The sequence below is a fragment of the Candida oxycetoniae genome, assembly GCF_023343755.2.
Source record: "Candida oxycetoniae strain CBS 10844 chromosome Unknown scaffold52, whole genome shotgun sequence".
Lineage (NCBI taxonomy): Eukaryota > Fungi > Ascomycota > Pichiomycetes > Serinales > Debaryomycetaceae > Lodderomyces > Lodderomyces oxycetoniae.
Window position 1 is genome coordinate 61,378 of NW_026055429.1, and position 25,197 is coordinate 86,574.

The 25,197-nt window shown below is 37.7% G+C and overlaps 9 protein-coding genes across 9 annotated transcripts; 2 read left to right on the forward strand and 7 right to left on the reverse strand. All coding sequences in view use genetic code 12, as the record gives it.

Annotated features, from left to right (window-relative positions):
- Nucleotides 1-506: 506 nt before the first annotated feature.
- KGF56_002458 (uncharacterized protein) lies at nt 507-1,139 on the forward strand (the record flags this gene model as incomplete). The annotated part of the gene is made up of 1 exon (XM_049323689.1): nt 507-1,139. The coding sequence occupies one exon, from the start codon at nt 507-509 to the stop codon at nt 1,137-1,139; it is 633 nt and encodes a 210-aa protein (XP_049180500.1).
- A 638-nt stretch (nt 1,140-1,777) lies between these two features.
- On the reverse strand, nt 1,778-5,084 carry SFL2 (Sfl2p; the record flags this gene model as incomplete). The annotated part of the gene is made up of 2 exons (XM_049323690.1): nt 1,778-4,929; nt 5,075-5,084. The coding sequence occupies 2 exons, from the start codon at nt 5,082-5,084 to the stop codon at nt 1,778-1,780; spliced, it is 3,162 nt and encodes a 1,053-aa protein (XP_049180501.1).
- A 5,257-nt stretch (nt 5,085-10,341) lies between these two features.
- On the reverse strand, nt 10,342-13,323 carry PFK1 (6-phosphofructokinase subunit alpha; the record flags this gene model as incomplete). The annotated part of the gene is made up of 1 exon (XM_049323691.1): nt 10,342-13,323. The coding sequence occupies one exon, from the start codon at nt 13,321-13,323 to the stop codon at nt 10,342-10,344; it is 2,982 nt and encodes a 993-aa protein (XP_049180502.1).
- A 530-nt stretch (nt 13,324-13,853) lies between these two features.
- Nucleotides 13,854-15,722, reverse strand: CRH12 (Crh12p; the record flags this gene model as incomplete). The annotated part of the gene is made up of 1 exon (XM_049323692.1): nt 13,854-15,722. The coding sequence occupies one exon, from the start codon at nt 15,720-15,722 to the stop codon at nt 13,854-13,856; it is 1,869 nt and encodes a 622-aa protein (XP_049180503.1).
- A 472-nt stretch (nt 15,723-16,194) lies between these two features.
- KGF56_002462 (uncharacterized protein) lies at nt 16,195-16,938 on the forward strand (the record flags this gene model as incomplete). Its single annotated transcript, XM_049323693.1, has 1 exon — nt 16,195-16,938. One exon carries the CDS (start codon nt 16,195-16,197, stop codon nt 16,936-16,938), a length of 744 nt encoding a protein of 247 aa, XP_049180504.1.
- Nucleotides 16,939-16,982: 44 nt separating this feature from the next.
- ASH2 (Ash2p) lies at nt 16,983-18,368 on the reverse strand (the record flags this gene model as incomplete). Its single annotated transcript, XM_049323694.1, has 1 exon — nt 16,983-18,368. One exon carries the CDS (start codon nt 18,366-18,368, stop codon nt 16,983-16,985), a length of 1,386 nt encoding a protein of 461 aa, XP_049180505.1.
- Nucleotides 18,369-18,684: 316 nt separating this feature from the next.
- Nucleotides 18,685-19,611, reverse strand: KGF56_002464 (uncharacterized protein; the record flags this gene model as incomplete). Its single annotated transcript, XM_049323696.1, has 2 exons — nt 18,685-19,365; nt 19,606-19,611. 2 exons carry the CDS (start codon nt 19,609-19,611, stop codon nt 18,685-18,687), a joined length of 687 nt encoding a protein of 228 aa, XP_049180506.1.
- Nucleotides 19,612-20,157: 546 nt separating this feature from the next.
- SAH1 (adenosylhomocysteinase) lies at nt 20,158-21,501 on the reverse strand (the record flags this gene model as incomplete). The annotated part of the gene is made up of 1 exon (XM_049323697.1): nt 20,158-21,501. The coding sequence occupies one exon, from the start codon at nt 21,499-21,501 to the stop codon at nt 20,158-20,160; it is 1,344 nt and encodes a 447-aa protein (XP_049180507.1).
- A 660-nt stretch (nt 21,502-22,161) lies between these two features.
- Nucleotides 22,162-24,903, reverse strand: GLN3 (nitrogen-responsive transcriptional regulator; the record flags this gene model as incomplete). Its single annotated transcript, XM_049323698.1, has 1 exon — nt 22,162-24,903. The coding sequence occupies one exon, from the start codon at nt 24,901-24,903 to the stop codon at nt 22,162-22,164; it is 2,742 nt and encodes a 913-aa protein (XP_049180508.1).
- Between the last annotated feature and the right edge of the window lie 294 nt (nt 24,904-25,197).

Consider the following 25,197-nt stretch of genomic DNA (forward strand, 5'->3'; position numbering starts at 1 on the left):
GGTTCAATTCCCTGTCTGGGAGAATTTTTTTTATATGAATATTTCTTTAACCCGCAAAACCACATCTTTCCTCGACAAACTGAACAATCTCTAGACACTATCGAGCAAAGGTAGATAGTGTCATCTATTTGTAATAACTTAGACATTCACAATTATTCTTATGGTGATACTGTTTTGTTATGTCTTTACGGTTTTATTGTCCAACAGTTAAAGGAAACCAGCTGAAATTTGGATGGAAACGGAATTGTACAAATTCTTTTTTGCAGCCAAATCATAGAGCTAAGTGAAATTCGAGGAATAGCTTATTCGGCTACGTTTTGTTAGGTTTTGTTGGCTGTTGGATTGGCTTCTTGTACCATTAGAAAATTACACAAATTCGCAACTTTGGCGTTTAAGACTTTTTTTTTTTTCACTTTTCAATCCTTATTAAGGAGATGAGTTTTTCACTTTACTATGTATCCCAATAACTCAGCCACTTGTTACCACTCACGCCACTTTATAATCAAATGGCTTCCAATAGAAGAGAAGAGATAAAGAAGAAGCAAGAATTACAAGCCAAGTTTCAATTTTCTATAGCTCAGAATAATGCACGTGTGTTGAATTGGTTACAGCCTGTAAGAAGTGATACAACAACAACAACAATAACAACCACAAAGAGCAAGGAGGGTAAAGAGGACCAAAAGGATGATTTCTTAAACCTACAAGTAATTGCGCCTGGTGCTACTTTAAGTTTTACCAAAAATACGCAAACAGTGGGTGATTTTTTGAATTCAAAAGATTTGACTAGAACATCAGAGAGTAATAAAGCGAATCAACAGAATGGCACGGGAGATAATTTTAGGAAGTACGGGGAAAATAAAGCAATGAATGCGTTGTTGAATAAGATCAGGAATGAGAATAGAGAGAAGATCAGGAGTCGGCACAATAGTGGAGAACTGCAGAAAAAGCAGAGTAAACGAGAAGATTATCGACAGTTTAAGGGTGGAAGCAGTAACAATAGCAGTGGTGTTGGTAGTGGTAACCAGCTGACTCTACCGGAAAACGATTCTGATTCCGATCCGGATCTAGATGCCGTAAGATCTCGTTCAGTGAAAAAGACAAATATTGGAAGAGTAGGAAAGAAAAGCCGTCCATTTTAACTTAATTGTTAGGTTCAGCAAGTACAAGAAAACTTGGACTGGATTTGAGTAAAGCGGGACTAAGAGGCACGGATGGACAATTGATATTGATTATATATCTAGCTGTAGCTCCCTGGTCTGGCAATCGGCCAGGTAACTTGCACTTGGACCTTTTGTGTTTTTGAATGCGCTCATATGTCTGATTATGCCCTTGGAAAGTAAAAAGAAAAAGAGAAACATTCAGATTGAAGCACACTCTCTTACAACTGAGAGTTCATATACTCCACTAAAAAGAAACCAGCTTTCAGTAAAAGCCACTGAGAAGCTTACTGAACCCAGATTGAATCCAAGCCAGTTTATATCACCATATAAAAATTGTCTTTCATTCTATAATAAGTAATGAAAACAAAAACACAAACTCTATAAAAACTGTATTTGAAAGTGAATTAAATTGAAAGAAAAAAGGGCTTAAGTCCGTTGCCGTTGCTTATTCGATTGTGAAATCATTGTTTGGTACACTTTTTTCTTTTATCTCAGAAATGAATGAAAATAATATTAAAAAAAAAAAAAAAGCCAGAATGTATTCGATCATGATTGTAATATTATTAGAAACCCCCCCTCTTCTCTTCCGCCCCCCTCTTCTATCTTCCATCTCAACCCTACTCTACTCTCATCCTCTTTATATCTTTTTCCTTTTCACCCTCCTGGCTAGATAAGGAGGTCGCTTCCTCTTCTCGAATCAGAGACGATAGATATATTGGTGCGACCTTATTCTCCAAGTCTTGACCTTGTTGACCCCCAACTACTGCTTCAGATTTACCACGATTCTGCAATCCAGCATCATTTAGCTGAGGCTCCACATTGTTTGAATTATCGTCGAGCAATGAAGTCACAGAAACTTTCTTATTCAAAAGAGGTTTGGAAAGGCTAGTTCCGTGACTATTGCCACCGCCATTGCTATTCCCAGATGTGGTTCCTGAAGCAACAGCAGTACTAAAGGCAGGAAGTGGTACTGGGTCATTCAGATTTGGCAAATTTGATCTATTTTGAATAGGAGTTTTTAGTCTCAGGGATTGTCCCATTATGCAAGTAGGTCCCGTTTGGGTAGAGGAGATATTATTAGTATCTGCAGTTGTCGTAGCATGGGACTGACTAAAATATGATTGTTGTTGATGAGAGACACTTTGCATTGGTGACGATGATGATGATGACAATGACGGTGGTGATGGTTGTGGTTGAGATTGAGATTGAGATTGGGTTTGAGATTGGGTTTGAGCCTGTGGTGGTTGTATACTATCTTCTATTGAGGACAGGGATATTTGTTCATGCGGTGCTATAGATATGGAATTCTTTTTGCTATAAGCAATCGAGCCATATGATGATGCACGGCCTGGGAATGACGACGTGGCTGATGATATTGATGAGGATTTGTTAGAGAATATTGAGGCTTGTGATGACCGCGAAGCTATCGAACCACTTGCAATCGGATTCCTCATATTAGCACTGCTGATGCTACCACTACTATTGTCATCTCTTTGAGACGCATTGAAGGTGGTGGCAGTGGTCGCAGAAGTAAAAGAGGGTGTTGTTCTGCTTTGGAAAGAGTGGAGTTCAAATACCGAAGGACGTAATCTTTCTTGAATTGTGCTTGATAAAATGGACGGTTTTTTCAGTGTAACATATTGATAAGATGATGATGATGATGAGGATGATGATGATGGTGGTGGAGGTGGTAATTGTGGTAGTGACGGCGAGGAGGATGATAAGGCGGAGGAAGGGTCTATAGGAACCAGGGATGAGTAGATCGGAGCCGAGTAAGATGGCGGTAGTAAGGAAGTGGAAGAGGAGGTGGTGTCCATTTTGCAATGCTGTTTGGGGATTGGAGCTAGCAAAGGGGTTGACGAGGAGTTTTTTATATCTACAGTGCTTGGCGTAGACAGTAAAACTGACATCAGTGTCGACGATCTTGAGGTTACTGAGCTTGGTCGTCTTAGTATTGACGATGAAGGTTTGTTTACACTGAGGGAACTCCTTTCGGAAAATGTCAGATCTTGCAGTTGTGGGACAGCCAAAGAAGAAGAAAATGACGGTGGTAGCTGTGGTGGCGGTAGTGGTGGAGGGGGAGTAGCTCTTGTTGTTGTAGTAGTAGTATTAGTAGAAGTGGTAGTAGTACTAGAAGTAGCAGAAGTAGGCAATGATTGCGGGATTGGAGCTAGCGGATCAAATAACAATGATGGGTTTCTATATCTTGCTCCGTTTTCTTGCCATACTTTTCTAAATTGGAGTTTAGATGGACGGATAGGTGATTTCTGCCGGTCAAGAGTTTCAGTAGATATCGGGGTTTGAGCTTGTAATGCCGAAGACTTCTGCAATTGTGGTGAAACTGTCGCTTGTTGTACAGTAACATTTGAGGTTTCCTTCTGTCGTGGTTCAGAGATACTGCTTGGTGAAGATTGATTAATAAGTGGTTTTTGATTGGGTATTTCCTTAGTCGCTTGTTCATGTTGCAAAAATGTTGGCCCTTGAGAAAATTGTGATAGATATGGTCGTTGTGTTTGTTCAGGGTGTAGATAGGGATATATTTGGTTGTTGTTGTTGTTGTTGTTGTTGTACCCTGGAAAAGGTTGCCCTTGTACATTGTCTTGATGAGACATCACGTGGGGTCTATTGTAGCTATATGAATTTTGCGAAGAGGGAGTAGTAATAGAAGGCGGCTGCAGGTTATAGAATTGTGGTTGTAATTGTTGTTGTTGCTGTTGCTGCTGCTGTTGTAATTGTATTTGTCGTATTTGTTGTTGTTGTTGTTGTTGTTGTTGTTGTTGTTGTTGTTGTTGTTGTTGTTGTTGCTGTTGTTGCTGTTGTTGCTGTTGTTGCTGTTGCTGTTGCTGTTGTTGTAATTGTTGTAGTTGTTGTTGTTGCTGTTGTTGCTGTTGTTGCTGTTGTTGCTGTTGCTGTTGCTGTTGTTGGGGTGGTTGTTGATAGTAAAATAGCTGTTGGGTTGGTGGATCATAGGTCAACTGTTGTTGTACAAACGCGCTATTAGGAAATGATGAATGAGGGTAGTTTTGCGCAAAATACAGTTCACTATTACTCTGATACGCTTGAGCAGATGGGTGCGAGTTACCACGCTGCTGCTGTGAATGTATGTGTGGTTGATGTTGTAATTGGTACGATCTCTCGTTAGAATAGCTATTACTTCGTGAATTGTTATTAGCAATTGATCTTCTCTTTATATAAATTAGTGAGCTTTCGTCGCCCTTTTTGAACTTTCCACTCAGATGTTTAAACTCCCAAACTGGAGACACATCCTTATTCACGAGGGTCGAGTCTGGATTATTGTAATTCATGTTATGACGGTAAAGGTCCACAGCGACAAGATTGTAATTATTTCCATTCGCGGCGCCATGGACAATGTTGCTGCTGCTGCTGCTGCTGCTGCTGCTACTACCGTGATTGTTGCTATGGGGATCACTAACTTTGTGGAACCCGTACATGTGTAATTGCCGTACAAAGCTCGCCACATTGCCATGTTTGAAATACCTAGTTAAACAATTTGCAAAATCTTTACCAGGATATAATGAAAATGTGTTTTGCTCAGAATTGTTGTTATTCCACCATATTAAATTATCAAGACTTGGATCACTCAACATTGTATATAGCTTATGGACAAAAGCATTCTTTTTGACTCGAGTAGCTCCTTGACTCTTTTTGGTCATAATCTCAATGTCCTGCTCTCTTGATTCTACTCTGGTAATAAATGGGGGGTGTGGTCTTGGGGTCTTTGAGTCTTTGGGTCTTGGGGTCTTTGGGTCTTTGGGTCTTGGGGTCTTTGGGTCTTGGGTCTTGGGGTCTTTGGGTCTTGGGGGGTAGATGACGTGTTTAAAATTAGTTTGCTAATTTGTGAAAGAATGAATGTAATAATTTTGCAGTTATATCTAATAGGTTTGAGGGGATACCTTTATGCATTTGATAGTATGTCCTAGTAATAAAATTGTCAAAATCCAATTGAGTACACTATAGAGAATTGACAAGGGGGGAAAAAAAAAGCCTGGTACTGCAAAGATGTCAAACTAGTTTGGGTGAAATAGCGGGACTCAAACGAGAAAGTCAGGACTCAAGACGATCAAGCGAGAAAGATGAGAACAAATATAGGAAAGTGAAGATGGAAAAATAGGAAGTGAAGTGGGCAGAAAAAAAAGGTGGATTAAAAGGTATATAAGATTGCCGAATAATATCTGGGTTTATTCGATAGCCAGGGGTTTTCCTTTTCCTCTTTCTTTCTTTGGCTCTCTCTCTCTCTCTCTCTGGTAAAGAATAAGTAAAAAAATAAACTCGTTCTTCCCTTTGATTAAAAAAATTCTTCTTTTCTGGGTTTGGAGAAATGAAAAATTTAAGTTAAAAATATCCATTTGTACTTTCTTATATAATTTTTAATGTACATATGGCAAGGTGCGTAGTATAGGGTGCGTACTGCGATATGTATAGTGTGCGCAGGTGCGTGGGTGTACATCGTCGTGACTTACCCTGACTAGCATAGTAGCCGACACTTTAAGATAATCCACTCTACAGTAGTATGTTTTGTGAAAGTCAAAAAAGGTAAAAGGTGTGGCGTTATCAGGTGACGGGAGACTAAAGGTAATCGATGTGAGATAATGGTTTGAAGCTTGATGGAAGAGTTATACAATAGTAGAGTATAGAGTTGTAGAAATTGGGAATTGGGTAAAATAAAGTGCAATTTGGGCTCTATTGTTTTGTATCATTTGTGTTTCTACCTAGTATTGAAAAATGCCGTTTTCTTGAGATGAGTATTTTGCAGCCAAGATAAGTCAAGACAATATGTAAATTATGTATAAGGCGAATACGGAATGCAATGACAACACTATCGACAACACTATCGAGCGAAGCGAGATAGTGGAGAAACTTTTGGTTGGACACTTAGTAGCGACAGTAGTAGTAATAGCACAACTAGAGATAGTAGTAATAGCACACTAGAGATAGTAGTAATAGTACAACTAGAGATAGTAGTAATAGTCAACTAGAGATGGTAGTAGTAATAGTCAACTGCCTCTTTCCTCCTCACTTCACCTTCCAAGATATCACACACACACACACACACACGGTTACGAGTGTTTCAACATTAAACTCCAGATTATATGCATCATGGTCTAACCCTTGTATACAACTGGTTGGGTCTTTTTGTTCTTTTGTTCTTTTGTAATATGGACTTTTTGCGCGACTTTAAAAATTAGAGTTTGGTTATCAATGTTTTTGAGGAAAATATGCTGCAGATATTATGTAAGGCCAAGCTGCAAAGGAAGAAAGAGGAAAAAACAAGTGCCGTATAAACCTAGATAAAGAAGTTTCTTTGAGAAAGAAAGTTTATTAAATTTACATGGAGAGCGAGTTTACCAGTTGTACCCAGTATTCCCCATCTTTGATCCAAACATCCTCATCCTTTTCCATGAGTCTTTGTATTTGTTTCCCAAATTCATTATTATATCACTTTTCCTAATTAAGTTTGTGTGATATAATTGAAATTCATCATTTTCATGCACACGCATTTCAAAACAAGTAACGTAAATGGTGTCATCTCAAAGCATTTCCCAAACACCACCAATGAAAAACTCTCGATATGCCTAAATTCTTTTTCTTATCCTTTACTTCCTCTACAAAACTCATACGCGAGTCCTGCACCTCTATCTTTGGACACGAGCCGCATCTCCTCCCCCCTCTGTTCCTTCATTTTTTTTTTAATTTCTTCTATTTCTTAATTTGACCTGTTCCTTTTTATTCCTTCTATTCCTTTCTATTCCTCTAATTCTTCTATTCTATTCGTCTATTTTTCTATTTCTCTATTTTTAAATCCTGCATTATACTTAAACCTTCTCTATTTTTTGTTACATTTTTTTAACTATCATACATAATGTAACACAAGTGCCAAAAAAACATACTATTTACACGGTGTTAATATAATACAATGTCAAGAAATAAAATTCAGGTTTTAAGAAATTTTAGGGAACGCCAATCCCGATGAAATAAAACTAATACTAAAGAAAGAAAAAAAAAAAAAATTAATTAGACTCTTCCAACCTTTTTATAACATTGTATCAACATTGTATTAACATTTGTACCTATGTTATCCCAAACTTTCTTCTATTATTTTTCTTCCCCTGATCCTCCAGAAAACTCATTTCAAAATGACTATGAACATCCAAAAATTGACCCAGCACAATTTTAATACTCAACATCCTCAATTGATTTATATAATAACCCAGTTCTTTTTTTCCAGAACTTAACTGTTCGATTAATAGAACCCTTCCATGTCTTTTTTTTTTTTTTTTTTTTTTTCTTTTACAAAATTTAAACCCTAAAAATCTGTAGCTCTTAAGCACTATCGATGGGCATCAACTTTTAAACCATTATGCTCAACTTTTAAATCATTATGCTCAACTTTTGAATCATTATGCTCAACTTTTAAATCATTATGCTCAACTTTTTACACCTTGACATTTCTATGCTTGATTGTTAAACGGTTCTAGCACACTGTGTACATTGTTCTTTTATTTTTTTTGATTTCTGTAACAAAAAGAATACTTCACTCAATTCCGTCGTCAAATTCCGTCTCCATATTTTGCTCTAAATATAAACATCAATACAATATTCACAATCGTATCTGACAAAAAACATTGTCAATAACAAAACGTTGAACTAAACCCAAGACCCCATTTTGTATCTTTTAAACGGTACAAGTCAGTTGAAAAAGACAGTATATCTGCAAGTAATTTTACTTTGACTCATTGCGCGTTGTTTTGACTCCCCTCGCGTTTTCTTATGAATCTATTTTTTTTCTTTTTTTTTGCCGGCATAAGTCTCGGTCCTCCGGGTTTTTTTGTTGTTGACCTTATCTACATGAGTCCAAGAAACAACAAGAGTAACAAGAAGTTAGCAATTACAGTTAATTCGTTATAAGTCAAACAATGTTTTTAACCGAAAATGACAATTATTTCTTTATTTATTCTATGGTTACCACATCATACATTATTGCTCACTTCTGCATCTTTGGCTAGAATTTGAAAAACTGATCTTGTCAATCGGAGTTTAAGCTTAAGTCATCACGGACTTATTCGTTTTAGATTTCAGTTGGAAGAAAAATAGAAAAAAAAGAAAAGCACAACAATTTTCCATGAAATATAGATCTTGTCAATTGGATACGGGGTTGGAAAATTGGTTGGGACTTACTTGGCTTATGATTGGGATATTCAAAAGTGGGCATAACTTGAAAGCCTCTATTCATAATATATTATAAATGCAATGTAAAAAACTGTTCTACCACCGCCATCATCAGCCCTCAGATGAGAGAATAGTAGAGCTATAATCACACTAAACCAAAAGTATTACTAAATAGTTTTCTTGCTATAATGTATCATTCTTGTCTTCCCCTCTTTCTCTGCATTTTTTGGTGTGTTTTTTAATATTTTTTCTTTTTTTCTTTGGAGCTAAATAGCTATTGTGATCATGAAACTCACAATCGTTTACTTCAAGTCAAAGCCTATACAAAAGTCATCCACCCCTTTTTTTGTAGAGGCATTGCATCACTAAAATTCATCTAATAAAAAGCGGATTAACAGAAACCACTACTATACTCTTACGTCATTAATAAATAGCGCCCAAACTGAATTTCATGTCATTTTTTGTGGTAGACTTGAAGACAAAAATAAATAAAAAATATGAATAAGAGCATATAGATGAAAATGGGTGGAACCCATGCTGATCTTTTCTGTACTAAAAGTAATAGCAGTAGAAGTAACAGCTGTAGAAGTAATAGCAGTAGAAGTAACAGCTGTAGAAGTAATAGCAGCATCAGCATAAGCATCAGGATCAGGATCAGGATCAGCTGCAGGGTGCTTTTTCTCGGTGTTTTTTCTTTTTTTTTTTTTCCATTCTCGCTTTTGAGTTCTTTTATATGCTTATGGATAAAAATTTACTGGTTACAATAAAAATGAAATATTTCACTCAACATTTACCCCAATTGGTGCATCTAAAACGGAATTATCAAATTTAAACATTCTTTTCAAAGTAACAAAGCTAAGTTTCTCAATTAAGTAAAAATTGTACCAATCATTTTCTTGTATGTAATATTATTTCCCTTCTTTGTGGGCTATTGTACAATTATGTTTTATAGTTTTTATCAGGTAAAAATAAAAAAAAAATCATAAGGAATCAGGTGAGATGAAATTGGGTTCGGCTATAGGTGGAAATAAGTAAGAGGTTAGGGGGCTGGGCAGGGCAGGGGAGACAAGTGAAACATGACGAAACAGTTGTTTCAGCTATCTAACAAAGTAAGAGATGTGAAGAAAGAAAAAGGAAACTATTTGATGAAACCAATAAATCATCACGTATAGATTTGTGCAAGGCGCATATGTTCATGTATGTGTGTGTCCATAGGAGCGGGGGCGGAGCAATTATTATGTCACTGCTTCCCCGATAGCATCACCGCCATATATATATATATATATACCCTATTATGTCAATCTATTGTGGCATGTAAAGACTATTTCAATTCTTCATAAAATGTGTTCCTATTGTCTTCTTGAAAAAGCCTTTATTCATTTTTCCCCTTTTAAGCTTTACTGTTGCTGCTTCTCATAACTTTGCATTTGATGTGAAATTTTACTTCTTTTTTTTTCTTTAGGGGAAGGGGAAGGCACCAACAATTTGGGCGGTAGGTTGCAGCATACTGTTTCCTTGTATCTGTAATTGTATCTCTCGTCTTATATAATATTTCGAAACTTCAAGAACAGCAGTAACACCTTGAAGGTTTTTTTTTTTTCCACATACTTTAATAAGTTGTCTAATAGACTACACCTTTGTCAAGAGAAACTACAGCTACCTCTAAATAAGTATATCTAGACGTTGAAATTTTTATCTGATGAGTGGACCAAACCAATTTTCATGGCTTATTTACTTTTTTATTCTATTTCTCTTTTTTTTTTTTTTCGCAGCCAAATACAAAATATAGAAATGAATATTTTTCCGTTCTTTTTTCGCTACCATCGTCATATACTTTGTGAAAAAAGTTACCTCAAATCCACTTCTCTAAAACTACTTCCCTTTGCCACGTACAAAGCAAATAATACACATACACACCTCTCCTCTTTAAATCGTATAATTTTTCTTTATATATATATATCAACCCACAAGGGGATTGTTCCTAAAAGCTACATCACGAATCCTCATGTTCTATCTTAAGTAAAGTCTTACCACTCAACATATCCTCAACCTCAATCATATCTTTCCAGTGTATAGTCCTACCCTTTCTCAAGGCAACATCGGCTTCTCTATCGTATAAATGTTTGACACTTGTAAACTCAACAGTATCACCAATGATACCAATCACGACAGCTGAATGTTTTTCCACATCGGCATCCTCGATATGGATATCATGTTTCTCTGAACAATGGTTCCATTCTTCGATAAACTCCATTCCTTTTAATGCAAATTTAACTGCCATTACACGATCGTTTCCAGTTGGAGTATATCCTTGTTGCACATGACCGGGAATTGCCGTCCGTGTTTCAAATCTATTATTGGCATTCTCCTTCATTATATCCGCAATCAACTGTGTTGAATAAACCAGTGATGCCTGCTCATTACGAACAACCAATTTACCATTATGATCCTCACCACGATCAGTTTGGAATACTTTGAATAACAATTCAATATCTCTTTGTAATTCCATCAAATTGATTTTGGCCTCTGGAGTGTACGTAGCCAATGCTCCTGTAATTAAACCACAATAAGAGGCTACATAACCAGAATGACCTCCTTGTACTTCAACAACAAAAACTCTTCTACGACTGGATGATGCAGATTGTATCACAGCATCACAATATGAAACCAATTCATTCAAACAAGTATCTGATCCAAGAGAATATTCCGATCCAGGAACATTGTTGGAAACAGTTGATGGAACAACCACCAGCGGCATTTCAAATATTGGATAGTTTACTTTTTCCTCGTTTAATTGATGCAATGCTTCAAAAGCTTCAAACCCTCCTATAATAATTAATCCCTGAATATTAAACTTTTGTAAATAATATGCGATTTTACCATAATTTTGAGAAGGTAGTGATCGATTTGTTCCAATCTCACTTCCACCTTCACTATGCCATCCTTCAACATCTAACCATTCAAGTTTTTTCAACTTTCCTTCAGCTAATCCGGAAAATCCTTCTTGTGCCGCATACAAGTTATGACCACGTGATATACTGTACAACACCGTGGCTCTAGTAGCCGCATTCAATCCAGCAGATGCTGCACCTACATGAACAACAGCAATGTTTAATCTTTTGTTTTCAGGTAACTGTTGCGACCTATCGTCATAATATGTGATTGCACGGTAGTATTTGTAAGCCTCGAAAAAGTTTGAATCTCTTAAACTCATGGCTTTTTCAAAATCTTTTTGTCCAATTGCTTCTGCAACGGCTTTTGTCTGTTTGACGGCATCGACTAGTGGATATCTAACAATCTTGTTCTTCAAAATTCCAATCATCGGAGAAGGAGTGTCTGGAGTCAATTCCAACACAGCTTTAATCGCTTCAACACCTTGCATGGTAGCTAATCTTCTATCAAAAGCAACTGCTGTACCTCCTCTTTGCACGTGTCCCAAAATGGTCACCCTTGTGTCTAGTCCCAAATCAACCAACACCTTTTTAACATCCTCTGAACTAATTGGGTTCAATTCGTCATCAATAGCACCTTCAGCAATAATAACTGTTGTTTTTCTTCTTCCATAAGATCTGTGTCTTGCACATACTTCGGTTAATTCCTTTTTCCATTCCCCTGCTTTTGGCGGTCTTTCAGGTATGAATACATAGTCGGCACCAGTAGCTATTCCTGACAAAAGTGCTAACCATCCACAATGTCTACCCATAACTTCCACAACAAAAGCCCTTGAATGTGAAGCTGCAGTTGCATCAATATAATCAACCATCTCAGTGATTCTTTCCAATGCAGAATAAGCACCAATAGTGACATCTGTTCCCGACATATCGTTATCAATAGAGCCAACCAACCCAACAATAGTGAGATGCTTATAAGGAGCAGCCTGGTCTTTTGTCAACTTCCCTTTTTTGATCAATTCATCAACTAAGGATGGCCATTCGCTTCTAAATAAATCAGCACCAGTTAATGAACCGTCACCACCACAAACGACTAAAGCATCAATACCATTGATAACCATATTATATGCCGCCTGCAATCTTCCTTCACGCTCTCTGAATTCCTTACACCTAGCTGTACCAATAGCAGTTCCACCCAAGAATAAATATGAACGCACGTCAGCCCAGTCCATTTGTTTTAACAAGTCACCACCTTTGACCAAACCTTCGTACCCTTCATAAACGGCAAAGACATCACATCCATAAAAGATACCTGCTCTAACAACGGCTCTCACGGCTGGATTCATACCCGGGGCATCACCGCCCGACGTCATCACTGCGATCTTCTTTTTCTTTGCCGCTTTGTTACCAGTTCCGGTTTTCGTTTTCTTCTCCATCTCGTCAATAGCAATACTTATCTCTGATTTGAATCGACGCCTGAGATCCATTGAATTCTTATTTTGTAAAATCTCTTTAGTGGTAGAATCGATATATTCTTGTGTTGATGAGTATTCTACCAGGCTCAATGGGGTTTTCTTATTTGCAAAGCACACATCGTTACCAAGAGGATCTTTTGCATGGATAAGATTATCATTAACTTGTTGATATTTAACATCATTTTCTTTAAGTATTTTTTCAATTTCTTTCAAATTGGTGGTGAAGAACTCAAGTTTTTTTTCAACACTACTTTGAGCCTCTGTCTCGCTGGACAATCTAAGCTTGATAACAGTTGATTCCGACAATTTCTGACAATTGTCTCCAAAATAAACCTTTGACTCTTGCCAGGGACGCAAATTTCCGTTTTCATCTAAATCTTGTAAAGGAAACGACTCAATCCATACTTCTCTTAGGGAGTCCTTAGACACTCCCAATTGCAATTGAGGAATGTGGGCTGCCGTGGCTCCCGCAGGACTTACTCTTGAAAAGTTCTTTGCCAACCTAAAGCCCAAATTGGTATAAAACTTGAACAGCTGAAGAAACTTGTCTTGATCATTGGTAATGAGTGAGATATAACTTAACCTGCTAACCAAATCTTCCATAGACATTGTTGATAGCAGAAAAATAACAAAGTATTAGAGATCAATTGTCCTTTTTTTGGAAAGAAAAACCCAGTGTTTCTTACCTACCTAGATATATATATATATCTTCATATATCTTCATATATCTTCATATATATACTTACATTCTTGTACTAAAATGATCATACTTCGGACAACAGCTGAACCAGAAATATTTGGTCACATATACACGACCACATCAGATCTCAGCAAAACTCCGGTAGAAGGAGACACTGTAGAGGGAGACACTGTAGAGGGTGACATTGTAGAGGGAGGCACTGTAGAAGGAGACACTGTAGAGGGGGACATTGTAGAGGGAGGCACTGTAGAAGGAGACACTGTAGAGGGAGACACTGTAGAGGAGGACATTGTAGAGGGAGGCACTGTAGAGGGGGGACACTGTAGAAGGAGACCCTGTAGAGGGGGACACTGTAGAGATAGTTTTGACTGGAGATGAGGCCGTTGATACTACATACTGCTCCACTAGCTCGCTTCGCTCCCTAGTGTCACCTTGAGTCTTACAAAGATGTTATTATAAACACAGTTTCTGTGAATAGCATGGTCAATAGCGACAACGATATCAATTTGGAAACGCCCGATTTTTGTTTTTTGCGAGGCTTTTCTTCATCTGGGAATTGTACAAATTTTTCATCATCATCATCCGTATTCTCATTGTTCTCTTGATTAGTTTCGCTTTTAGTAGGTTTGCTACCTTTACGGGTAGTCGTAACAGCAAAATGACGTTCCGTAGACAGGTAGTAATATGTTGAACTATATGTTTCGCGAATCAACTCGCGATTCCCAGGTATATTAACCCCCTTTTCCTCATTTTTCTTGTCTTTGAATGATGAAACGAGTGTTTCTGAAGAACATTCACTCAGTTGAGCAGTAGTTGTTGTACTTGTTTGCTTCTCTGGCTTCTTGGAGAGCAATTTGCTAGCTTCAATTGTAGTTGTATGATCTAGGGCGACCTTGTCAAGCAAACTTTGACTTGGAATCGTTTTTGTTGTTGGTGATGTTGTTATTGGTGCTGTTGTTATTGGTGCTGTTGATATTGGTGCTGTTGATATTGGTGCTGTAGTAGTAGTGGTAGCAGCGGTAGCAGGAGGCTTGCTGTTTGAGGGTAAATGATAATTTGATGTTGGTGCTTTGGTAATAGTTTTTTCGATTTTAGTGATTAAATTAGTCTTGGTTGAAGTTTGGCAATCGTCATCGTCGTCAACGTCAACGCCCTCGTCTCCAACGTCGTCCTTGACGTTATCTTCAATATCGTCTTCAACATTTATGTCATCGTCATCTTCATCGTCATCTTCATCATCTTCGTCGTCCACCTCCACCTTTTCCTGCTTTTCCTTCTTCTTCTTCTTCTTCTTCTTCTCCTTCTTTATCTTCTTTTCCTTCTTTTCCTTCTTTTCCTTCTTTTCCTTCTTTTTTACATCTTCCTCTATATCTATTTCCTCCTCACACTCCTCATCAAGAGATCTCGCCTTTGTTGTCTTTAAATTAGGAATTGATTTGCTTCTTTCGATGTTATTGTATATTTCTCCATCTTTTGCAGTCAAATCGCACCAGGTACCATCTGGTAACCATCCATATGAATATGAAACACCCGTAGAATAATCCTTAATGTTCAAGTTCTTTACATGCATGGTAAAAGGCCCGTCTTCGTAGTTTGTGTTACCGCCACTCCAAGCAATTGTCCCTTCATCAAGAGTATCTTCACCGGCCCATAAACTAAATTTGATATTCATTGGTGAGTTGGGCATGCCATATTTGTTCAACTTACTCACTTCTCGGATTTTTTCATCATTCAAATACCATATAATGTTCTCAGGGGTCCACTCACAACCATACTTGTAAAATTCACTCAAGGGACTTTTTGGTAATTTGTGATATTCCCCTCTTTCATAGTCTGTGATATTACCTTTGATAAAGAAATTTGTTTGATATTCAAAAGGATCACCACCAAAAATCTCGGCAATATCAATTTCGTCCAAGTCGTCACCTTGTAAATAGAAGGAGCTAATGATCCCGCTTCCATAAGAACCTTTAATTTCCGCTTCAACTTTTCCGTACATTATATAAAAACTCGATGCCAATGCCGGATTCTCAAATTGTTTTCGAATTGTTAATTCCATTCCATCTCGGCCAAATTTAACTCCCTTTCTACAATTCTTGATGGCCAAATAAGTAGTACCATCGCTTAATGACTCAAATACAGATGTACCCAATGCTTCATTACTGACTAAACAATGACCGTCTAAATTTGGATTGCATTTTTCTACATCAACATCCGTGTCTGAAGAATAACTGTCTGCATCTGTTTCTGATTCAAGTGAACTCCGTAGGAGGTAACCTAAAACAAACCCAATTAACCCTACTCTCATTTTCCAATTAATAATTATAAAAAGTAGAAGAGATATAGAAAATCCAAGAGTTCAACACACGGGTTTGGTATTTGTACAAAATGTTCTTGCCAAAAATTAAAACTAAAACAAAAACAAAAACTTTCAAACCTCTAGAGCTCAAATCTCTAATACTCTGAATTTCTTACATTTTGCACCCATTACCAACAGATCAAAAAAAAAAAAAACAAAACCAAACAACCAAACAACAATTACTGCAAAAAGGGAAAAGCTGCACTTACACAGAAATGATTTTTCTTCATCAAGGGCGTGCAAATGATCAAAAGAAAAAATAAATAAATGAATGAATGAAAAAGCGCGTTCGGAAAAAGGGCATTTCAATTTTTCTATAATGAAAAATTTCATAACCCTTTGGGCTATATAATTAGAGTTTGTTCTTTTCTCACTCTCCCTCCCCCCCTCCTTTTCTTAACAAACTAGTTGGTTGACAGGTATGCTCAGTGAGATCCATAGAGTTCTACTAACGTACCTAAGATCTGTAAAATCTATAAGCTTACCAAGTTTACTCGACGCGTTTAGGTTAATATGTCAAAGGCTAGATAATGGAGTATCGGAAAAAGCTATAATTCCCAATCGAGATATATTAGAAGAGTATATTCGAGATATCAATGCAGAAATAACCAAACAAGGGTTCAAGATTGACCGCAAAAATGACGAGTTGAACGGTACTTTGTATTTTGTGTTTACAAATACTGTTTGTGACGAGATTATCAAGAATAGTACAACTTACACCGTGCCCGAGTTGGTCACTATCAAGATGATTATTGAAGAAATTGTCGAATCTCCAGATTATGCGTTTTCCAATCTGAGAATAAGGGCACAACAAACAGTTTCCGGGTGTCTCAACAAGTCGCTTAAGGAATCAAGCACTTTTGTAGATAAGTTGATCGACGACGGCTGGTTTGATGCAACTTTGGACGATAAATTGGTTTTATCGATTAAGAGTTTATGCGAATTGAAACAGTACTTAATTGAGACGTATGGTAGCTCCGATCTGGAAGAAGGTAAGTTGTTAATATGCCCCCAATGCAAAGAGTTGGTTACTTTGGGGTTCTGCACTGCTCAAGGAGAGGGATTCCATAGAAAATGCTATGATATTTATTGCCGGAACAATGGATTAGAAAAAGTACAAGAAAACCAATTGTCCAGAGTAGGACCCGATCCAACAACCTTATAAAAAAAAAAATAAAAAAAAAAAAAAGGGACACACTTTGTTTATTTTCAACTTGTATCATCAAAACTGTCCAAATATTGCGCTTCAACTTCGTCAAGTACATCCCAAAACCATTCCTCAACCACTTGCTCATCAAACCTATCGCTCAATGGTTTGATCATTGGCAGAGACGGCGGAAATGTAAAATTTGGACCTGCATTGAGTGTCACGGCGCCATTATTAAAAACAGACATCATTGGATAGTACCCTAGAGTATTATCATCTGTATTTCTATAATTTGGGTTCTGTTGTTGTTTTACATTGGCTTCCAAATTCATTTCATCGTTGTCCTCTATGTTTGTAGGTAGGAAGGAATACAAATTTTCGATGCAGCTAGCTTGCTCAACACCATTTTTGAAAAAACGTACTTTTGATTGAGCAATAACTGGAATGTTTTTAGTCTTGTCGTCCATTTCAATAACTGCCTTTTCACCAAATACCGTGACCGGGTTTAGCAAATGATCCATGGTTTTAGTTTTGGTATACTCAAATTGATCATAGTATAATGCACCTTTCGACTTTGTTGGTATTTGATCCCGTACGATGTTTCCATGCTCATTAAATTTAACGTTATCTTCAGTATTACACAATTTTCTTTTTGTTTTCCTCTTTTTCAGTTTATGGTCAACAGGCATCATTTCCAGTTTTTTCTCGTCGACATACCGATTCAACCCCTTCTTTTGCTCTTCCAATGAAGGCAATTCCACCAAAATACCAATCACATCTCCAGTGCGGAATCCTCCATTTATATATACCTTTTTCCGTCGACTCGTAAACATGAGTTCTCCGTCGACATCTCGCAACCCATATCCATAACCATCGTAGCCAACGGGGGCTTCCAAACTGGCTTCTTTCCTTGCTAGGCCGATTCTAACATGACTTTTTTCATCTGATTTGACAATCTCAAATTCAAAAAAATACATTCCTTGCCGAATACAGACATTGGCCCGTATTGACCTCCAGCCTTCCGTAGTCGTTACAGTTTTACAATCCTTGCTAAATAGTATCCCTGTAGATCTATCGAATAAACTAACACAAGCTTCGAATGGTGGGAGATCAGTAGTGGCATAATGGTTAGATTTGAAAATAGGCAGTGGTCGACAAAGTTTGTACTTGAATCCACGTCTATTCACAGGCAAATCCTCAATCTGATGGAAAGTAACGCCATTGAGTGACAATACTTCAAATGGCTGTAGAGTTGGAGGTGGTGACAAGTCTTGAGTTTTAAATGGCATCGGCTTTAACCGTGGATGAACAATTACATTGCGAGACTTTTCTTTTACCACAGAGCTGGTGGCAGCTGTGGCGGTGGTAGCTGTGGCGGTGGTTGTAGCTGCTTTTATCCCATCTGGTTCCTCATACACTCGATTCTCTGGTGCAAGTGCCTCATTCATACTTGCTTGGTCTAATAGTGAAAAATAATAGAAAAAACTATAGAAATATGTTTTCTTAATAAAAGCGCGACTAAGATCATCAACTGAACGACACCAGCGAGCAAAGCGAGCTAGAGGAGTAGCACTTAGTAGACTGCAACTATTGGGACTGCAACTATTGGAGCTGCAAGTATTGAAATTGCAAGCATTGGAACTACAAGTATTGGAACTACAAGTATTGGAACTGCAAGTATTGGAACTACAACTTACTGAAATCATACGAAATGGGCTGCTCTAGACCTAGCTGAACAAATGCAATAGCATTTGCGACTTTCTCTCACCACCACCACCACCTCTTAACCACCACCTTTTGCTGTTTATTTCTATTTGTTGCTCTTCCCGTATTACGCAACAACGCGGTACTCTTTACCAAGACTTTCCCCTTTGCATCTTCAATAACGCTTTCAAGAAGGATGTTTTTCTTATCATTCCTATCACTCTCCTTAGTCTTGGTCTTTACAATCAAAAACTGGTTAGCAAAAGTAGGCAGTTTATAGTTTATAGTCAAATTTTCCACTTTAAAATCATCCTTCAAGTTTGAACTTGTCTTTTGATTTAACGATGCATTTCTCTTGAATGTTTCATTTAGTAAAGTGGCTATTATCCCTCCATGAACAATGAAAGGATACCCACAAAGTCTATAGCCTACATGGACTATAGTGACTCCTTCGTCCGTTTCTATATTGTGAAATGTCACTGGTTTAATCAAGATCCCGCCTGGTTTTTGTAAAGTGTGATTAGTTAACTCTGGTTTGTGGTACTCATCCTGATTAGTAACTTTTAACCGAGTATCATTGTCTCCGTTTCGATTATCCAAGATGTTTCGATCAAGATTTTCCCAACTTAGCAATTTGTACCATTGATGATTATTCTTGGGATGGGCCAACTTTTGATATATGGGCAAATTCTTTAATTTGTACTCAAGCTGTAACGGCAATAACTTGTTGTTTTCGTCGTTCTCGTCAACATGCGTAAACTGTTCATAGTAATTGAATAGCGTCTCATTATACGACACAGCCGCCCCTAAAAGAAAGAATATACTTGTTGTTTTCCAATTAATCCATTTCAAGTTTCGATATTTCGGTAGATGAGCAAAGGGTGAGTCTGTGCTAATCCTTGTAGCAAACGCTCTTCTAGGTAAATAGTTTGAAAAAAGCAGCCCATTACAAAACCTCGACCAACACACTCTCGATCTTACCCTCATCTCCGTTTTACTGAGAAAACGTAGGTTTCAAAGGCAGAGTAGTAGTTGAAATTCAGAGATCTTTTATTAATTTTATTACTTTGTTTTATCTCCACAATTTTTTCGCATGGGTAAAAAAAAAAAGAACCTAAGGCCCTTTTTAATCATCTACTACGTTTAACAACTTCATCATCCGTTGAAGGAACTTGTATTAATAAAATAAAAGAAGGTTATGTAAAAGGCGATATGAACCCACATTCTATAAAATGAAGTAAAAAATGTACAGTTGATGCATCATTAAAGTCGTAAAAAATCAATCTCTTTAAAATCAATCTCTTTAAAATCAATCTCTTTAAAATCAATCTCTTTAAAATCAATCTCTTTAAAATCAATCTCTTTAAAATCAATCTCTTTAAAATCAATCTCTTTATAAAATCTTTAGTTTTGTTGAAAATATTTTGGCTTTCTTCCCACCATAAAAGAAAATAAAAAGGAGAAGGAAAGCATGAGTGTTGAAAATGCTTCTCTCCTTTTTAGTCATATGTGTGTATGTTGTGTATGTTTTGTCTAGTATCTGTAAATGTCAGCCTTGAATGGACCTTCTTGTGGAATACCCAAATATTCAGCTTGAACATCGGTTAATTTGGTTAATCTAGCGTTCAAGTGATCCAAGTGACATCTGGCAACGGTTTCATCCAAAATCTTTGGTAACAAGTGAACACCAACGTCAAAAGGACCGGTCTTGGCAAATTCAGGGAATTTTTCTCTAAATTCCTTGTTATCGGCGTTGAACAAGGCAATTTGAGCCAAAACTTGATTCGAGAACGAACATGACATAACAAATGAAGAGTGTCCTGTGGCACAACCCAAGTTGACTAATCTACCATCGGCTAATAAAATGATATGGCGACCGTTCTTCATCAAGTATCTGTCAACTTGTGGTTTAATGTTCACAACCGATTCAGCATTGCTCTTCAACCAAGCAACATCGATTTCAATGTCGAAATGACCAATGTTACAAACGATAGCATCTTCTGGCATTTTCTCAAAATGTTTGCCAACAATGATATCTCTACAACCTGTAGTTGTAACAAAAATTTGACCAATAGATGCAACCTCGTCCATAGGAGCAACTTGGTAACCGGAAACTGCAGCTTGCAAAGCATTGATTGGATCAATTTCGGTAATAATAACCCTGGCACCCATACCTTGCAAAGCCATTGCACAACCCTTACCAACGTCACCAAAACCTGCAACAACGGCAACCTTACCGGCAATCATCACATCGGTGGCCCTCTTAATACCGTCGATCAATGATTCTCTACAACCATACAAGTTATCGAATTTAGATTTGGTAACTGAATCGTTGACATTGATAGCTGGCACTTTCAACTTACCGTCTCTCAAAGACTTGTACAAATGGTGAACACCAGTTGTGGTTTCTTCAGACAAACCAAAACAATCCTTCAACATTTCTGGGTATTTTTCATGTACCAACGAAGTCAAATCACCACCGTCATCCAAAATCAAATTCAATTTCTTACCGTCTTTGAAAGCAAATAATTGTTGTTCAATACACCATTGGTATTCTTCCTCGGTTTCTCCCTTCCATGCAAATACAGGAACACCAGCAGCAGCAATAGCAGCAGCAGCATGGTCCTGTGTTGAAAAGATGTTACAAGAAGACCAGGTGACCTCAGCACCTAAAGCAACCAAAGTTTCAATTAAAACTGCTGTTTGAATTGTCATGTGCAAACATCCGGCAATTCTAGCACCTTTCAAAGGTTGTGCTGGACCATATTTTTTTCTAATATACATTAATCCTGGCATTTCATTTTCAGATAACTCGATATCTTTTCTACCAAAGGCAGCTAATGAAATATCTGCGACTTTATAGTTATTAGCGGACATGGTCGGTATTAGAATGGATCTCTCTTAAATATGGGGGAACTCCTAAAGAAGAAGAAGAAGAAGAAGAAGAAGAAGAAGAAGAAGAAGAAAAAGAGGTGAATTGGTCAAGAAATCAGTTTTTATTCACCTGTGAGTATATTACATCTGAAAAATTTTTCCGATGGGGAAAAGAAAAAAGCGTGGGAACGTGGCAGGAAGAAAATTAAACGAGCTGTCACCAACACTATGACACTATCGAGCAGAGCGAGATAGTTTTATAACAAGCTAGTCAGTACCGCTCACTCTGCTCGATAATGTTATAACAAGCTAGTCAGTACTGCTCCTCTATCTCGCTCTGCTCAATAATGTTATAACAAGCTAGTCAGTACTGCTCCTCTATCTCGCTTCGCTCCCTAGAACATGGTTAATTCTTTGCAGGGGGGACCTACACCCATTCATAGTGTCTCCATCGATTACAAGAGAGAAATTAAAAGATGACATTCATTCTTTATAGAGATGAACCTTCTTTTCTTTATAGAGATGAACCTTCCTTTCTTTTCTTATGCTAAACTTTATAGTAGATTTTCTCTTTTTCTTTTATTATAGAAACATAGTGGTGCAAAGGTAGTAATTCGTCAGCAATTCTTCAGTATATATATGCATGTCTTTTTTCTTGTTGCATTATATTTCAAACTTCAACCAATCCAAATCCTTAAATTCCGCAGTCGCAGTAGTTGAATCAGTAGTAGGAGCAGATGTCGTTCCTTTCGATCCGTGATCACCCATTTTATCAAACCCAATACCATCATTAGTGAAATGTAATGATGAAATAAGTGGAGGCGCTCGCTGTGTTTGTTGTTGCTGCTGCTGCTGCTGTTGCTGTTGCTGTTGCTGTTGCTGCTGCTGCTGCTGTTGCTGTTGCTGTTGTTGTTGCTGCCGCTGCTGCTTACCATCAAAAGCATTATTGAAATCCACCAAATCTAAACAAATATCACTCTCTTCTTCATCATTATGCAAACTGGTAAAATTCTTGAAGAAATCATCATCGCTCATCCCCAAACCACTAGGCTCAAGTTCCGGAATAGTAGCAACACCACCAACACCTCCACCAATATCCATATTCAAAATACTCGAATATGGATCGTTTATCATCATCACCAACTCATCATCAATACCTTGATGATGGTTGAATGTTGGCTTACGTGATCGATATTCTTCTAAAACTCTCAGCTTCATCAGGTGCGCAGCGTTAAGCGGTTGTTGTTGTTGTTGTTGCTGTTGCTGCTGTTGCTGCTGTTGCCTCATCTGATTAGTTAATGACGATGATAACTTGCTGAACATCTTATTACCAGATGATGGAATGGAGGAAGGCAAATAATCTAAAACGTTCATTGGAGTCTCAGGTATGGAAGTTGGAGTTACTCCGTCGCTTTGATTAACACTTCTTTTACTAACAGGCGAGTTCAATGAACCTGGAGTATCCATATAATCATGATTAGTAAAGGTTTGATTGCTCCCATTCAATAATGTGTTACTACTATTGTTTCTCGAGAGGTTTGGTTGATACTGGATACTCATTTGGAGACCCGTTGATAGTTGCGTTTGCGTTTGCGTTTGCTGCTCTGGTTGATATTGCTGCGGTACATCAAAATAATTTGGTTGAGGAAATCTTTGGTTCCAAGTGGAAATATTGTTGTTTGAAATAACAGAACTAGTAGGCGTTGAAGCAGAAATACTCTTCCTACCACTTGGAATATTAACTAGTGAGGTTCTTCTACTTAATGACGTGCTTGAAATTAATGAGTTATTCCTTTTAAGAGAAAACTGTTGCTGCTGCTGCTGCTGCTGCTGTTGCCCAGTCAATGATGTCGTCGAAGATTCTCTATTTCTGGCTGAGAAAGAGGATGGAGTAGTAGTAGTAGTAGTAGTAGTAGTAGTAGTAGTAGTAGCAGCAGCAGTAGTAATAGCAGTATTGGAACCTGATACGACAGCTGGAATATTCACCTCCGACTTTTTTCTTTTAAATGGTTGATTATTATTCACAGTGTATGAGTATGAAGAAGCTGGCGAGGATGTGACAGAAGCTGGAGATGTTTCCAGCTTTGAATGATATTGATTAGACGAAGACGATGAAGACGATGGAATAGCAATCGACTTACTTTTAAATGAACTGTTTAAATTTGAGGAGCTTTGTGGTTTGGGTAGAATCAAAACGTTTTTGATTCTTTGACTTGAGGTTGACAATGAGCCATTCATAAAATTATTAGGAACAGAGGACCCTGACGGTATTGGCGATGGAGCAATTGCTATTGGAGTTTGCCTCTTTTGGCTCATGTACTCAGACTTTGTTGAATATTGCGAGATATTAGTGCTTCCTCCTATGAAACGTGAAAAAGTTGCTCCTGTTGGAGCAGAGCCTATGGAGCTCGTTTGACCATTCGGCAAAGTTGTTGCTTTCCTTGAGTTTCTCTTTCTAATAACATCTGTTTTTAGCGATAAGGGACGGGTTGTTCCATGTAATTTCAAAAACAATCCACAAGCGTTACATAGTGTATTACCCTCGGTATCCTTTCTCCACAATGGGGTCTTGTGAGTCTTGCAGTTGAAGCATATAGTAGTGTTCTCTCCTCCAGATTGAGTAGACAATGAATTAAGTTGAGACAGTAGTACACTTGTGGATTGTGATTGTACATTTTTTAGCTTTGATAAAGAAGTGGTTAGATTTGATTTTTGGGGCTGTAACTGTGACTGTAACTGTGACTGTGACTGTGACTGTGCCTGTGCCTGTGACTGTGGTTGTGGTTGTGGTTTTATTGTCTCCGTCTCAGACGGTATTGACGAGTTAGTTGAGATGATGGAAGAGTTTGAACTATGCACAGAAGCTATGCTTGAGTCCGATTTTGGTGTCAATGTCTTTTGTGCATTTTTATGAGAACTTGATGGTTGATTTATACTCTTTCCGTCATCGGAGGCTGTATTATTTTGGCAGTGGTGATAAGAGGATGGTTTTATTGTGGCATTGTGCAAGTCATCTATCGATAAGGGCGATAATAAGTCCAAAACATGTTGAGAGCTTCCACTGTCAGTTTGGTGATGCTCTCTATTTGAACTAGGCGAGGCTGCAAAATCAACCCCACGCACATTCTCACTATAGGCAATATGATTTAGCTGAGTTTTGCTATTAACTTTACGCAACTGACGATTTTCTAGCCTTGTTTGTAAATTTAGTAGTTTTTTGGCTGAGTAGAAAATGTCCACCAAGGAAGGCCCCGAGTCAAATTGTGTCGTATGAGACGATATCGAACCATTTTCAAGACTACTGCTGCTACTGCTAGACGTCGTAGCTGTCGTCTTGAGTTTATTAATGGTAGCTGCTGATGTATTGTTATTATTGACAAGACCACTGGTTGGTGAAGATGCCATTGCCATTAAGAAAAAAAAAAAAAAAAAAGGACCAAACAAAAGTACCCCCCTCCAAGAAAGCAACCCTTTATACCGATATATGTGCTTGATGAGTTTATTGAATATATATAATTCGAGCCGTAGCTACTGTTGCCGATGCTGCCCTCTTTTTTATTCAAAGCCTAATTATTAATAATGAATAATGTGTGTGTGTGTGTGTGTGTGTGTATTAGTATGCGGTCCCTCATACCAGGGATTTTTTTCCATAAGAAATGAGTCGGTTTTTTTTTTTTTTTTTTTTTTTTTTTTTTTTTT